The sequence below is a fragment of the Andrographis paniculata genome, unplaced genomic scaffold (assembly GCF_009805555.1).
Source record: "Andrographis paniculata isolate CXL003 unplaced genomic scaffold, ASM980555v1 Contig35END, whole genome shotgun sequence".
NCBI classification, from domain to species: domain Eukaryota; kingdom Viridiplantae; phylum Streptophyta; class Magnoliopsida; order Lamiales; family Acanthaceae; genus Andrographis; species Andrographis paniculata.
Window position 1 is genome coordinate 402567 of NW_026137568.1, and position 13489 is coordinate 416055.

At 31.4% G+C, this 13489-nt stretch overlaps 2 protein-coding genes across 5 annotated transcripts; both read right to left on the bottom strand.

Moving 5' to 3' along the window:
- Window positions 1–5507: 5507 nt before the first annotated feature.
- On the bottom strand, window positions 5508–10809 carry LOC127249327 (receptor-like protein kinase THESEUS 1). Of its 4 annotated transcripts, none has more exons than XM_051272073.1 (11): window positions 10560–10673; window positions 9565–10152; window positions 8615–8660; window positions 7695–7783; window positions 7250–7434; window positions 6946–7163; window positions 6735–6861; window positions 6601–6672; window positions 6342–6525; window positions 6132–6264; window positions 5508–6037 (listed from the first exon to the last, which is right to left on the bottom strand). In XM_051272073.1, exons 5-11 carry the CDS (start codon window positions 7401–7403, stop codon window positions 5789–5791), a joined length of 1137 nt encoding a protein of 378 aa, XP_051128030.1. In that variant the 5' UTR covers window positions 7404–7434; window positions 7695–7783; window positions 8615–8660; window positions 9565–10152; window positions 10560–10673; the 3' UTR covers window positions 5508–5788. The 4 variants fall into 4 exon arrangements, with proteins under 4 accessions (XP_051128030.1, XP_051128029.1, XP_051128031.1 ...); XM_051272072.1 differs by having other exon boundaries at window positions 7250–7448; XM_051272074.1 differs by lacking the exon at window positions 10560–10673 and adding an exon at window positions 10679–10809 and having other exon boundaries at window positions 7250–7783.
- Window positions 10327–12726, bottom strand: LOC127249328 (uncharacterized). Its single transcript, XM_051272076.1, has 5 exons — window positions 12304–12726; window positions 11840–11977; window positions 11604–11667; window positions 11214–11461; window positions 10327–10957 (listed from the first exon to the last, which is right to left on the bottom strand). The coding sequence occupies exons 1-5, from the start codon at window positions 12648–12650 to the stop codon at window positions 10888–10890; spliced, it is 867 nt and encodes a 288-aa protein (XP_051128033.1). The 5' UTR covers window positions 12651–12726; the 3' UTR covers window positions 10327–10887.
- Between the last annotated feature and the right edge of the window lie 763 nt (window positions 12727–13489).

A 13489-nucleotide genomic window follows, 5' to 3' on the forward strand; every position in this document is an offset into this window, starting at 1 on the left:
ACAATTATTCAAATTTAATTTTTTACGGTTAAAAAATCTAAATTCAAAAACTAAAATCCACAGATAAAAACACACCCTAAGAGTGTATTTGAAAAGCATTTATATTTAATTCATACTTCCTCTGTCCTACTGCAAATATGATATGATATCATAATCCTAGATCTCGGAGTTCTATTTTTGATCGATTGGGTGAATGAAAATGATAAAAATAATACAATGAATTTAAATGGAAAAAGTATTAAGTATGATCTTTTATTTCCTACCCCCAGAGAAAAAGGTATTTCCCTTTTGAGCCGGTTCTATTTTTCATATAATCTCCTCTTAATAGATAGACTATCGACTAGAATTCTATTTCCACAAAAAATAAAAAAATAAAATAAAATTATAAGATTGTACTCTAAATAAATTGAAAAAAAATAAAATTAAGAAATAATGTAGTTTAAATTATCCTTTGTGAATATTATTTACATTGCAACCATGACAATGTCAAATCGTGTTAATGAAAAAAAAAATATATTCTTTTTTTCCATAAAACATCGTATTCAAATTATATATCATTTAAATAAGAACTTTTTAAAAATACACACAGTATTTAAAAACAAAAACTTGGCAAATATTTTGACATGAATCCAGTAATAATATAATATAGATATTATAAATAAAATATATACTCTCTCCGTCATTTAAATATGTGGTCATGAATTCTAACGTTGGCAAGCACTTGTGTTATTATTTATTTATTTATCTTTTCTTTTATTGTAAATATATATATAGTCCTCCTAACTTTGTCATTAAATATAAGTTTAAAATTATGATTAATAGTAGTTAATACTATTATTTAGAAAATCCAAAAGACGACACCGTCAATAATTTGTCAGCATATTTATTGAGAAACACAAAACATTTTGAATATTGTGGAACAAATTAATTATATTTATTTGTCACATGATTAATAATTTTCTTCGATCAAGACTTTCAAAGGGAGCAGTTTGGGACATCAATTTTCATTCAATGATTATATTAATTAATTAATTAATTAATTTGTTTGTATTGTTGGAATATAATATTATATATATTTATTGTATGTAATTAATTGATGATTAATGCATGGCATTCATAAAATGGATCTAATTAATGTCCAATAATTTAATATTAAAATTAAGCATAAAAGTAAGTGAAAAGAGTAAATGGTTAGTGATGGAGCGGCTGCAGTCTCCTCCAAAAAGCCTATAGTCAAATTAATCAATTATATATATATATTTAATTTAAAAATGATTATACTAAGAGTTTATTTAATTTCAGTTTAGTCAGTATTTTATAAAAATAATAATAATAATAATTTTGGTTTGAAATAGGAAACCAAACTCAAGTTATATATTTTTAGTTTGTTTTTAATACGTATTTTCTCTAATAAAATATCATATTACAATATAATTTAAAATAAAATTCAAATAAAAATCTCAATTTTAAATTAAAACCAAACAAACCCTCTACTTAATTTTATTTTTTTGAATTAATGATTTGATGATAGTGACATACACAATAGCGTTACTCTTTCACATGGGTAAATGACATTGGAAAATACACTAAGCATATTTAATTAATTAAATAAAACATCAACAAAAAGGGGTCAACCTAACATATAAAAAACCCTTAGCTTTTTGTCCTAACTATCTCCATATCTCATGATTTCCACAACAATTAATTTAATATATCCCATCCACTTCATTTATCATTTAAATTTATTTTTTTATTATCACATAAATTTATTTACGTTTCTTTTCTTACTAAAAAAATACTATTTAAATTTATTTTTTTTTTATCTTTTTTACTTTAAAAATAAAAAATTTTATTTTTACATATTTTTTAAAAATTCATATCCAGACAAATAAACATAATTTTTTCCCGCTAAAAAATATTATTTTATTTATAAACCCTAAATCCTAAACTTGGCCTCGTAATATTTATATATATATATAATCTTCAAAAATCATAAAATAAATACTACTCCTTCCGTCTTAGTTTTATTTTTCATTTTCGTCTGTTTCAAAACAAGGTACTATTTCCTAATCGTATTACCTACCTAATATAATAAATATCTTTCAAACTTACAATATATTACACAAATATTACCACCTTTATATTACACCATATTAATAAGGGTATTTTCGTCTTTTTTACTACAACTCAATATAATACTAATATTAAAAAATCTACTTACAAAAAATAAATATTACGCTTTATATGGGACACTATTTTTTTATTTAATATTCGATTATCTAAATGACCAAATTTTTATTTAAAACATCAATATAAACTTATTTATTTCAAATCATTAATTTTTTTAAACTTCCGATTCCATGCTCTATTATATTTACATATATATTATTTGTATATAATAGACCCAAATGACAATATATAAAAAAATATGGTAATATATATATATATTTATATATGATAATAACAGTAATTTAAGTGTGGATATTACTTAGAAAAGAAAGAAGAATGCATGAATGATGAGTCAAAAATGATGTTGAAAAGAGGCATGTGATTAGCCACTTGGTTTCACTTATTTAATTAATTAATTAAATATTATCAATTATGATGTCATTGCCTATTTCTGATTAATTAAATAAATTCCATTTTAGATCAAAGAAAAATGAAATTAGTGGGACTATAATAAGTATTATATATATCATCACTTTCTGCTGTCTGCAAATAAATAAATAGTATTATTATAAGAGTGTGTGTGTGTGTGTGCTGACAAATGAATAATGAAACTGGGGGATATGATGATTTAATTTAATTAAATTTAATAAATAAATGGGTCAGAGATAGAAAGAATTTTGCACAATATTCAAAGAAACAAATACTAATATTACATTGGAATTGAAATTGAAATAAATAAATACGAAAGGCCATCCGGAATTTAGGGAAAAAGATTTTGTGACATTCCAAGAGGACCAAAGACCTCGACTTACACTTTGACCCACCAACATACCATTCATTTTATTATTATTATTATTATTATTCATATATTAAAACCACTATATATATATATATTATAGAGTATTTTTTGATATTTTTTAATATTTTAAAAAATAAGTATTGAACAAAATATTTTAAATAAAAATAGAGTTCAAATATAATACTATTTAATTATATATATATACTAGGTATGTTTACTTTCAATTTGTTTTAACGATTTCATTGTTTTTAATAAAAACATATTATATCTCTTATAAACATATTTAATAATAACCATTAGTTTAATTTAATTTAATTTTTTTTTATATAATTCCCATGGTTCTTTGTAAAAATACATATATAATTTTATTTTATAAAATATTAAATTAAATTAACATAAATAAATAAAATCCAAAAGTACGCATCCAAAATTAACAAAAAAAAAAAAAAAAACCCATAATTTCATGTCATGTTATTTCTTTGACCAATCATGCATATGTTTGGTTGTATTTTTTTAAATGTTATAAATTCCTCGAATGGTTTTAGATTTGTTATTTTATCTGTTTGCTTAATCAATTATATGTAGTATTATTGCATTTTATATGTAAAAGTAATTGTTTTAGCCAATGCTAATTATGATCAATTATAAGTTTGAGTCACTACACTACATGCACTAGGGTTTAAGGTTGTTTTTTTAGCATTTCAAATTAAAATAAATACTATCTATTTTATTTTGTTTCTAATAAAAATATACTCCTCCGTCCCAAATAAGGTGCAGCATTAGTATTAAGTAGAATAATTTAGAAATTAGGTGATATGATGGAGAGGGAAATGTATATTTTATTTTTTTATTTGGGTGATGTGATGGGATAAAGTGTGGGTAGAGATTAAGTATAATTAATTATTTTCTATTTTGAAAATGTTGCAAGGTATTTGGGGCATAGCAAAAAGGAAATGTTGCACGGTGTTTGGGACGGAGGGAGTATTAATTTTTCTCACAAAAATATAATGTTAAAATATTATTTAAACAAAAACTCATACTAACATCCTATTTTAAATCAAATTCAAGCCACAACCAAATACTCTATTAATTAATATGTATGTCAACATACTACGTATCTTTACTAATTACTAATAAATCTTCATGTTCAAATTTAAATATTCAGGTTAATTACTTAGCTAGGGTATGTTTTTCTTTTTGTTTTTCTATTTTTAACTAATTTTTTAATAACAATAATAATTAAAAAAAAAAACAATAACAATGAATTATAGTAATACTCCATGATATTTTGAATAAAAATAAATAAATAAATAATATGAGAAATGCAATCATCAGTTTGGATTAAATTGCCTAAACCCTAATTAAGAGCTTTGGGTCATTTCACTCATCATTGTAATGATCATCATATATTCATATTCCTGTCTGTTATCATAATCTTGACTGAAATAGTATGTACTAAAAAACCCTAATTTAATTTAATTTAAATTAAATATAAGTTTGATTTCACTTTTCAATAATTACCTTAATTATAGTAGTGATTGAAATAATTGAATTTAATTCTATTGGTTTCTCAAAAAAATACTTTTATGACTATATATAGTAGATAAAAACAAATATAGATTTGATCGATCAATAGAGTAATGTTTTTTGCCATTTATTATTATATTGATTTATATAGTAATTTAATTGTGATTGACAAGTACGGACATGTAATTGTCATGATTAAGAATATGTACCAAAAATCTCCTATTGGACCATAAAAGATTTACAGGCTTCATTCCTAGGAAACACATACCCTTATTTACTGTGCCACGTCGGATTGAAGTGACACGTTGTCACTGTTCGTCTCAGTCCCGTGGGGCTACTCTTGCCACGTGTCTATTTCTGGAGCTTCCCCAGCGCCACGTCACCTGACTAAAACTGTTTCATTCCGGTGTACGTAGCGCACGTGAACCGCGGCGCAGAGCATAATTAAATATTTTAAATAAATATAAATATTGTTATTTATTGTTCTTATTACAATATCGAGAATATATAAATGCCATTTATTGCTACTGCTATTTTATAGTGTAAATTTGAATAACAATAATAATAATAAAAAAAAAGAGTCTAATTTATTAGGGTGAAAATAGCAACAGTAAAAGTGAATCCTGAATGGGGCCCATAGAAAAAAGACTACTGTTACCATTCATGGATTAGCCTACAGTCCTACACTGAAGATTTGCTCCCTATTTTCATTTTTCCATCACATTTAATTAAAAAATAGAAACAGAAAAATAGGTAGATTTTAAAAAATAAAATAAGGGGTTCATTTGTTTATTTATTTATTATTTTTTTAAAAAAAGTTGAATTGGAGATAGGCCCCAATAGCATTAATGGCCCATTTGGTCAGCCCAAAAGCAAGCGCAATTATGCCTTACTGGGCTTTGGAAATAATTAATATCCACTTTTTTAAATAATAATAATAATACAATTGTCAATTATACAATATAATGTTAAAAAAATATATATAATTCTGAAAAAAATAAACTGGTATATGTTTAAGTACTACTACCACTATTGTTTTCCTTTCGGGGGCGAACTCCACGAATAGCATCGGCAAATTTTTTTACGTTATAAAAAAATATAAAATATAAAATAAAAAAAGAAAATAAAATATACCAAAATAGCGACATCATAAAAATGCTGTAACGGCTGATAAAAGCAAGCCAGATAAAACCTCCGAGTCTTGTCCTAAAAAGACAATCATCATCATCATCATCCTCTAGTCTTGTCTTGTTACCTTAAACGATAAAATAAGTTGCAATAATGATCCAAGTATTAATTTGTGAACAGTTCGCTCCCGGGAATGACGGTCATGGTGCCTTCGCCCATGACCGTCGTTCTCGTCATCTCCTTCTCGAGTATCTGCTCGAGCTCGACAACTACATTCTCCATCCTCGGCCTCTCCCTCCCGGGAAACCTCATGCATTGCAGCATTACTTTTATTACATCTTTCATTCCTTCGGGAGTGAAGCTTCCCGCTAACTGACGGTCGATTAGATTGTCCGAACTCAAACATTCTTGTACCTATTTTTGTTGGACAATATATAAAAAAAAAAAAAAAAAAAAAATCATTTTTACGATTAAGAATGAATTATACGAAGAAAGGTTGTCGACGTACCCATTGAAGTATGCCGTCATTTGATCTGAAGGCCTCTTTGTTCGCGGCTTCCTTACCCGATATCAGCTCTAGTAGGAATATTCCGTAGCTGTATATGTCGTTGATCTCATTGTCCGTATCGGGAAGTCCTAACCTATCGAATTTCGACGTCGATGAAGCGATCGAATTAATTTTCAAGGTGGAGCTAAAAAAGAATGGATAATTGCTTACTCGGGGTCCCGGAAAGCGTCGATGGAGGCTGAGGTCGACGAGCCTGCATCGTCGATTCTCTCGAGTAGTTTCTTGACGCCTGCGTCGGAAACTTTCGTGACGAAATCCTCATCGACTAAGACGTTAGCTGTCTTGAAGTTGCCGTGGATTACGGGAGGTTGTAAGCCGTGCAAATGAGACAAGCCTGAAATAATCGGACGGCTCGATTTGAAAAAGCGCCGCCGAGTTCATGTAATAAGATGGCAATTGAAGATCGAACCTTTCGCCGCCGCGGTTGCTATGTTTAGCCTTTGCTTAAATTCGAGCTTTGTGTTCGACTCCTTGGCCGCGCCTGTCGAGAAACTCGTTAGCGTCAATAGAAAGACACGACAAGTTCGTTGGCGACAGACATACCGTATAAATGACTGCACATGCTGCCGTTGGGGAGGTACTCGAAAACGAGGATTTGGGATCCTCGTTCTTGGCAATAACCGAGAAGCTTAACGACATTACGGTGCTGAATTGTCGATAAGTGAGCCACCTGTCGCCAATCGGCGAGAGTCAACGACTCAACGGCATTAACGGTTAATTACGACTAAAAATAGAAATTCATTATTATATATACCTCTTCAGTGAAGTCGAGTTGAGGATGACCGGCTCGTCTCTTGATGGCGACAAAGGTTCCATCGGCGAGCAATCCTTTATAAACTAAACCAAAGGTTCCGCATCCAATGAGGTTGCTCTCATCGAAATTCTTTGTAGCTTGCTCGAGCTCTTCGAATCTGAATTGTCTCGGGACTGCGTATGAACCTGTTGCTCCACTTCTTTTCATCGTCGCAGTTGCTTATCAAGCATGAAAGTTAGAACAACGCAAGGAAAAACAGAAAAAGAAGCAATCGAATGGCAAAAAGTTGCTCGATGATCATTACCTGCTACAGAGGTATCAGAAGAGAATGTTTCAGAGCCACGATTCGAAAATTGTCCGAATTTAGATCTAAAGAACCATACCAATACAGCAACAACAAGGATAAGTATTAGCCCCCCGCCTACGCCTCCAACAACGGCTGCCAACGAGCTTCCCATGACGTGCAGACACAACCACCTCTGCTGTAGTCTATAACAAAAGATCTGAACATTGATTCACAATACGAATCGAATCGAATCGAGACAAGGCTAGCTGTTAGCTAATCCAAAATTAATGCATCCAAGAAACATAAAACCACTAAAACAATATGCAGTCTTTGATGGCAAAACTTCACATGCAATTCTAGCGGCTTTTTTGTTGCAAAATATGGCTTTTAAAAGTGCTTTCTAGTGCTGAAAAGCTCAGAGAAAAATGCAAAGTGGTTGATGTCAAAGCATCAACAAAAATACCAGGTAATGAATGAACAATGCTGCCAATTCCTATTGCTGGACAACTCACAAACACAAGCTTTTCACGGTACCCCACTGCGCTGTCCAGCCTGCGAACATGTCATCAATATGAGAAAAACAAAAACGAAATAAAAATAAAATAATAATAAAAAATGACACTTGTAGTAGAATCTCTGTATTACTGCTGCAACACACACTTTTCTTCTCCTATATAACAAAAAGGGACTTTCTTGAATTTAAATAAAAAGGGACATTCTAGAATTTAAATAGGGGAAAGAAAATGCCCCTGAATGTTGAAACATTTCACTCTCTAAATGGTTGTTTGGTAGGAATTAAGTCTTAACTAAGACTTGAGTGAGATGATATTTAGAATCATCAGACAATAAGAGTGATACTTATCGACTCCAGGAGTAAAAGTCCCTACACCTTTTACCCTCATTCATATAGGACCATGGCTATAGAAGAAATGGATCATAGATATCATCTATGGAGTAAAAATAAACTCAACTGACATCATCTGTCGAAACCCTTTTGCCCACAAACTACAACATGCTAACTTATATTTCATCATAGATTCCCTACAGCTCATAAACTTTTTGTACATTTTTGAGTACCAATAGCTTTTAGCAGGAAGACCAGCTGTGGAAAAAGATATATTATGTGGGCACTAAGAAATGAGAAAGTAAACACATACTGAAGATTTCTGGGGTCACGTTATCTCAAAGATATCTTCCTCTTTGAGTGTAAAAAAAAACCTCAAATACCATAGGAATGAAGTTACCATACTGTAAAAAAAGTAGAGGAACTTTTTAAAACAGTTGATAGGCATAATAGACTTTTATTGTACACAACTTGAGAGCATAATTATTGAAGCAAATCAAAAGAAAATGTACTGCTAAATAAGGGATTCAGAAATTTACATCAATTTGCATCTGCCTTTTGAGAGCTTCCTGTTGTGTCACTGCCCTGAAAAGGTATCAGTCACTTCCAATCTTTTGCACATATAAGTTGAGTGATTGAGCCAAGAAAGATAAAATGATATTGCAATAAAGCAATGCAGGCTTTCAGCTTCTCTTATTTGTTTGAATCTACTACACATAATCACTTATCTTTTTGCAAACTAAGCAGGCTGTATTGTTTAGAAAATTGTACATTTGTCTGCCTAGTTTTGCTGTCAGGTTATTGACCTGTACTACCCCACACACCCACTCATATTCACACTCACACCAACTCATATACATATATATATATATATTAGTGAATTTGGCTCTGAATTTGCCTAGTTTTGCTGGCTTCTGAATTTGGCTCTGGGCTGTAAAGGAGAGGATGAATTGGTGGAAAGGGCAGCCAATCATATTGTGCAGAAGTTCAGCTGGCTTTATCAGGCTACAGTGTGTGTTGGTAAATGTGGATATTTGGATTGTTGTCTGAATTCTTGACAGAAATTAGGGGTGTTTCAGTGTGGGCTGGTCAGTTGTGACCGGTGAGGCTACCAAAGTATATTTTTTCTTACTCTTTTTCTTTAATCCATTTTTCTTAAAGAATTACAGTGTTGCAGTGTATACTGTATATAAGCAAAATTTGTAATAAATAAATATTATTTCTTCCTCCCGCATAAACCAATAAATTGTCCCAAAGAAGAAGACAACAATGGCAATGGGGGTGGGGTGGTCCTTCAATCTTCCATCATAGTTCAATTTATGTCCTCCCACAATGGAAAAACATTTGGACCCTCAATTTCCTTTGAATTCTCATCCTCTTTACCAGAAAATCATACTTTCATTGTCTGAGAAAAACATAACATACTTATGTAACATCAAGAAAACAAGTTGAGCACAGAGCTATGGCCAGGAACATTTCCTATTCATACCTCGAGTGTTGTTACATCCCCTTTTTTCCTGTACTTGCCAAACAAGAGGCATCCTCTACATGTTAGCTGACAGATTATGGATTTACAGTTACAAAAGTAGCAAGATTAAATCAACAATAAAATAGGATTAAAAGGAAAGGGGAAGAAGGTAAAAGTAAAAAACTGAGCATTTGATCCCTTCTGTGTTTCTGTGTACATCCACCATTTCCTAATGGCATGGGGAAGATTAAAACCTGTGTTTTCCACACATATACATATACATATATATATATATAATATTTCTGTATTGCATGTTACTGCTATGCAAAAACCGTACATAATATGTACTGTCTGAAATTTCATCTCATGCAGAGATGGCCACAGAGGAATCAATCCTTGGCTGTTATATGGAGAATTTTGTGAAGGTGAATTCACAAAAGCATCTCATGAAAAAGAAATCAAAAGATATTTATCTTGTCATCACCCGACAAGTTGCAGACACAAAGACCTTTCACTTGCATGCCATCCTTCTCCCCTAAAGAAAGAAAAGATCTTCAAAGATTTGAGAAGTTGTTGCACTTTCAGGGTACAAGTAGTCCAAATAACCACCTAGGAAGATAAAATTGTAAATAAGAAACATTTCAGGCAAGAGACATCAAAAGAGCTAAATTAATCTGTGTTCTACTGTTGCTCTATGAAAGTAAGCTTGTTTCTGTGCTCAGTGACAAATGCTTTGATAGGAACCGGAAAGCATACTATTATGCAATAAATATGGATTTCAAGTTGTTGCTAAAAATTAATCATAAGCTTATATATATCATTGCCTTTTCTTCCTGTAGTCGATCACATTTCTAAGAGATCAATCTGTTTGTTTCACGGACAGTCGAAGGGAGGTCAGTTGGTTTCACAATATCCCAAAATTCTTCTTTTTGCACTAAACCATTGGTATGGAGTTTCTAGTCCACAATTGCGACAATTATATATCACTCAATTGAGATTACTACTACTTAATGTACATTGAGAATGTCTGAACTTCAGGCAAAATGCATCAACAGAGGATTGCTTTGCAGGATTGAATAATAATCTTCTTCTTCTAGTCAAGGACATTTAACTTTTTGTTTCAAATTCCCTCAACCTGCTTCAATGAAAGGATTAATTGCATGCTTGTCCCTTCTGTTGATGACGCTTATAAAGTTACAGCTGAAAAGGCTTCCATTCATGAAGCACATGCTGCAAGAACGGTATAAATTTCTCACTCAGTTTGAAGTTCACTGCCAACTGTGGAAAACAGATATCTATAGCCCACATGTGTAGTTGCAGATCTCCCAACTCCTCTTGCTTCTCTTAGTCCATCACTTTATAAACTACAATCGTATCATATGTATTCATAGTGAATGAGCTTTCTGCAAAGCACCTGTAAGAATTTGTTAAATTTCATCAGAATATAGCCCAAGCAATGTATGTAGATGCTAGCACAGCCGAATAATGTCACATAATTGGTATGGATATCAGTTGAATTCATGTAGCTGTAAATTGGAGGGACCAGTTTGCCAAAACAGTGACCACATTCACCAGACAGACTACTAAAATAAACAAACACCAAGTTGGAAGCCCAGGAACAGAACAATGACAAAATGAAGATAAAAAAAATGGGCGTTAAGATTACGTACCTAAGTTCATGCCAGAATAGTTCAGTCTGATCACCAAGAAAGCGACGCAGGGGTGCAAGATAATCATCTTCAATCTGACCTAGGAAGCTTTCCTGTTTCTTCTTATATATTAAGATAAAAATGGAGGTCACAACATGTACAATGACAGTTGGATCAGGATCCCCCAAAATGGCCTGCAACTCCCTTCGTATCCAGGGTTCTATTTTCCTTAGTATCCTTTCTTGTCCACCATCATTTGCGGAAATTTGCTGCAAGTTCAAAGTGTATTGTGTATATTCTTAGTAGGATCAAGAAGCACAAGCAGATCGCATTACAAGAACAGTTCACACTGCCAAAGAACTTTACAAATAAGTGTTGTGTTGTAGAAGAGGATAATAATCGCCAACATACCTTCACAACACCATTTTCCGAATTGGAAGCGAAAGGAACAGCCTTCAGCCTCTGCTCATAAATGCTGAACAAAAAAGAAACATAACCACTTTCAGATTGATTCAGAAGAAAACCAAACCATCAACAGCACCTTCAACTAACTACCTAAGGAAATACTATCAATTTGATATCAGAAACATCACCAGATAAGCAATCATATAACAATCGTACGGTTTATATATTGAACATTACAATACCTAGCACGCCATTTCCTAATTCTCTCAGCTTCGACTTCAGGGCTTTCATGGCTTGACCTTTCCAAGGATCGTTGCTTTGGTAACTCTCTTGTTCTAGATTTTACAACTGATACCTCTCTGGAAGCTCGACTAATCATCCTGTATGTGTAGAGAGACAAATTAGTACAAACAAACACTCACTTGATCAAATTTCTAATTGAACAATCATAACTGAACGCAAAACAATTCAAGCTAAAATAGAAGTGCAGCTTTATAGTGGTATTTTGGCTAAACATCCCATGTGAATTATTGGTCCTTCGAAGTTCGAAGCTTTAGCTTCCATGGTGTGAAGAACTTAAAATTTATCTAATACATCAGGCCATAAAAACAATCCCAAAGAACACAAACTAATCACTATGCAATTAATTCGGTTAAAGCTTCAAATTTTGATCTGTCAATGCTTCAAAAAGAACAGTTTCGGATACCTTCTTTGTTCGAACAATTGAGCTCTCCGTCTCCTCAACAACGTATCATCCCTAGGTAACGAACTGACCGGTGTGCTCCTGCCAACAGAAATCAATCTCTCCTCGCGAAAATCCTTATCAAATTGGCATAACCACGAGCAGAAATCCGCGTTGCAGAGAGGACACTTGCGCTTGAAATCGCTCCACCTGCGGATACACCCGATGCAGTAGGCGTGCAAGCAAGGAATAATCACGGCTGCCGATGGGATCTCGACTCTGCTCAGGCATATCGGACACCGCTTCCCGATCACTGAGTCGACGACTCGGCGCCTTGTCCGTGAGAGAGAGCCAGTCGCCGGCGGCATCATGTAATCGGGTCGGGTCGGGTCCGCAGATGTGGGCTGGGACCTTCGATTTTAAATTAAAGATAGTGTCATTACTCATTTGCTCACCTTCGATTTTTTTTTTTAAAAATAAAAAATAAAAAATCAATATATAGTATGATATATATATTATTAGTTATGATGATATCTTCCTCCCATAGAATTTGTTCTTATTTTCTATTTTCGTCCGTCTCTAATCTGTCATTTTTTTTTCTAAAATTAATTATACACTTTAATCATATTTTAAAATTTAAAATTTAATTTTTTTAATCTTAATTAAACTATTTAGTTATTTTAATCTTAATCTATAATTATTTTTACTAAATAATAATTATTTTTACTAATACATTTCTTAATTACTTACAAATTATATTGTGTACAGTAATACACCCATATTACATGGGACAATTCCCGTGTCTACAGTAATACACTCATATTACATGGTATGAGGGAGTATATTATAAAATTAATTATATTAATTTTATTTTTATTAATTATGTATTAAATTAGTAAAATTTATCAAAAATACAAATCTATCATTGTATATTAGGAGAGGGAGGGAGTATTAAATATTTCATTTATATATATTAATTTTTTCATTATTCCTCTAATTTAAATTTATTTATATTTATATTTATATATTTTTTTTTATTGCGATCTAAAATTATTTTGTTTTTTTTAAGTAAAAAAATATATATTTTTTTAAATTTTTCTTTAACATAAATTTTTTTATTTTTACTTTTTTATCTTTTATTTATTTAAGTTGTATTTGCTTGTCAAGTTAGGGTGTGTTTGTTTGAGGGATTGGATTTTTTTTATTATTC

Coding starts and splice junctions, on each gene's coding strand:
- LOC127249327 (XM_051272074.1), bottom strand. CDS start 7,403: ATGGGAAGCTCGTTGGCAGCCGTTGTTGGAGGCGTAGGCGGGGGGCTA. Junction 6,862..6,945: donor AACTCGACTTCACTGAAGAG/GTATATATAATA, acceptor GATTGGCGACAG/GTGGCTCACTTATCGACAAT. Junction 6,526..6,600: donor AGCAACCGCGGCGGCGAAAG/GTTCGATCTTCA, acceptor CGATTATTTCAG/GCTTGTCTCATTTGCACGGC.
- LOC127249328 (XM_051272076.1), bottom strand. CDS start 12,650: ATGATGCCGCCGGCGACTGGCTCTCTCTCACGGACAAGGCGCCGAGTC. Junction 11,978..12,303: donor CAATTGTTCGAACAAAGAAG/GTATCCGAAACT, acceptor CTACACATACAG/GATGATTAGTCGAGCTTCCA. Junction 11,462..11,603: donor CGGAAAATGGTGTTGTGAAG/GTATGTTGGCGA, acceptor TTGAACTTGCAG/CAAATTTCCGCAAATGATGG.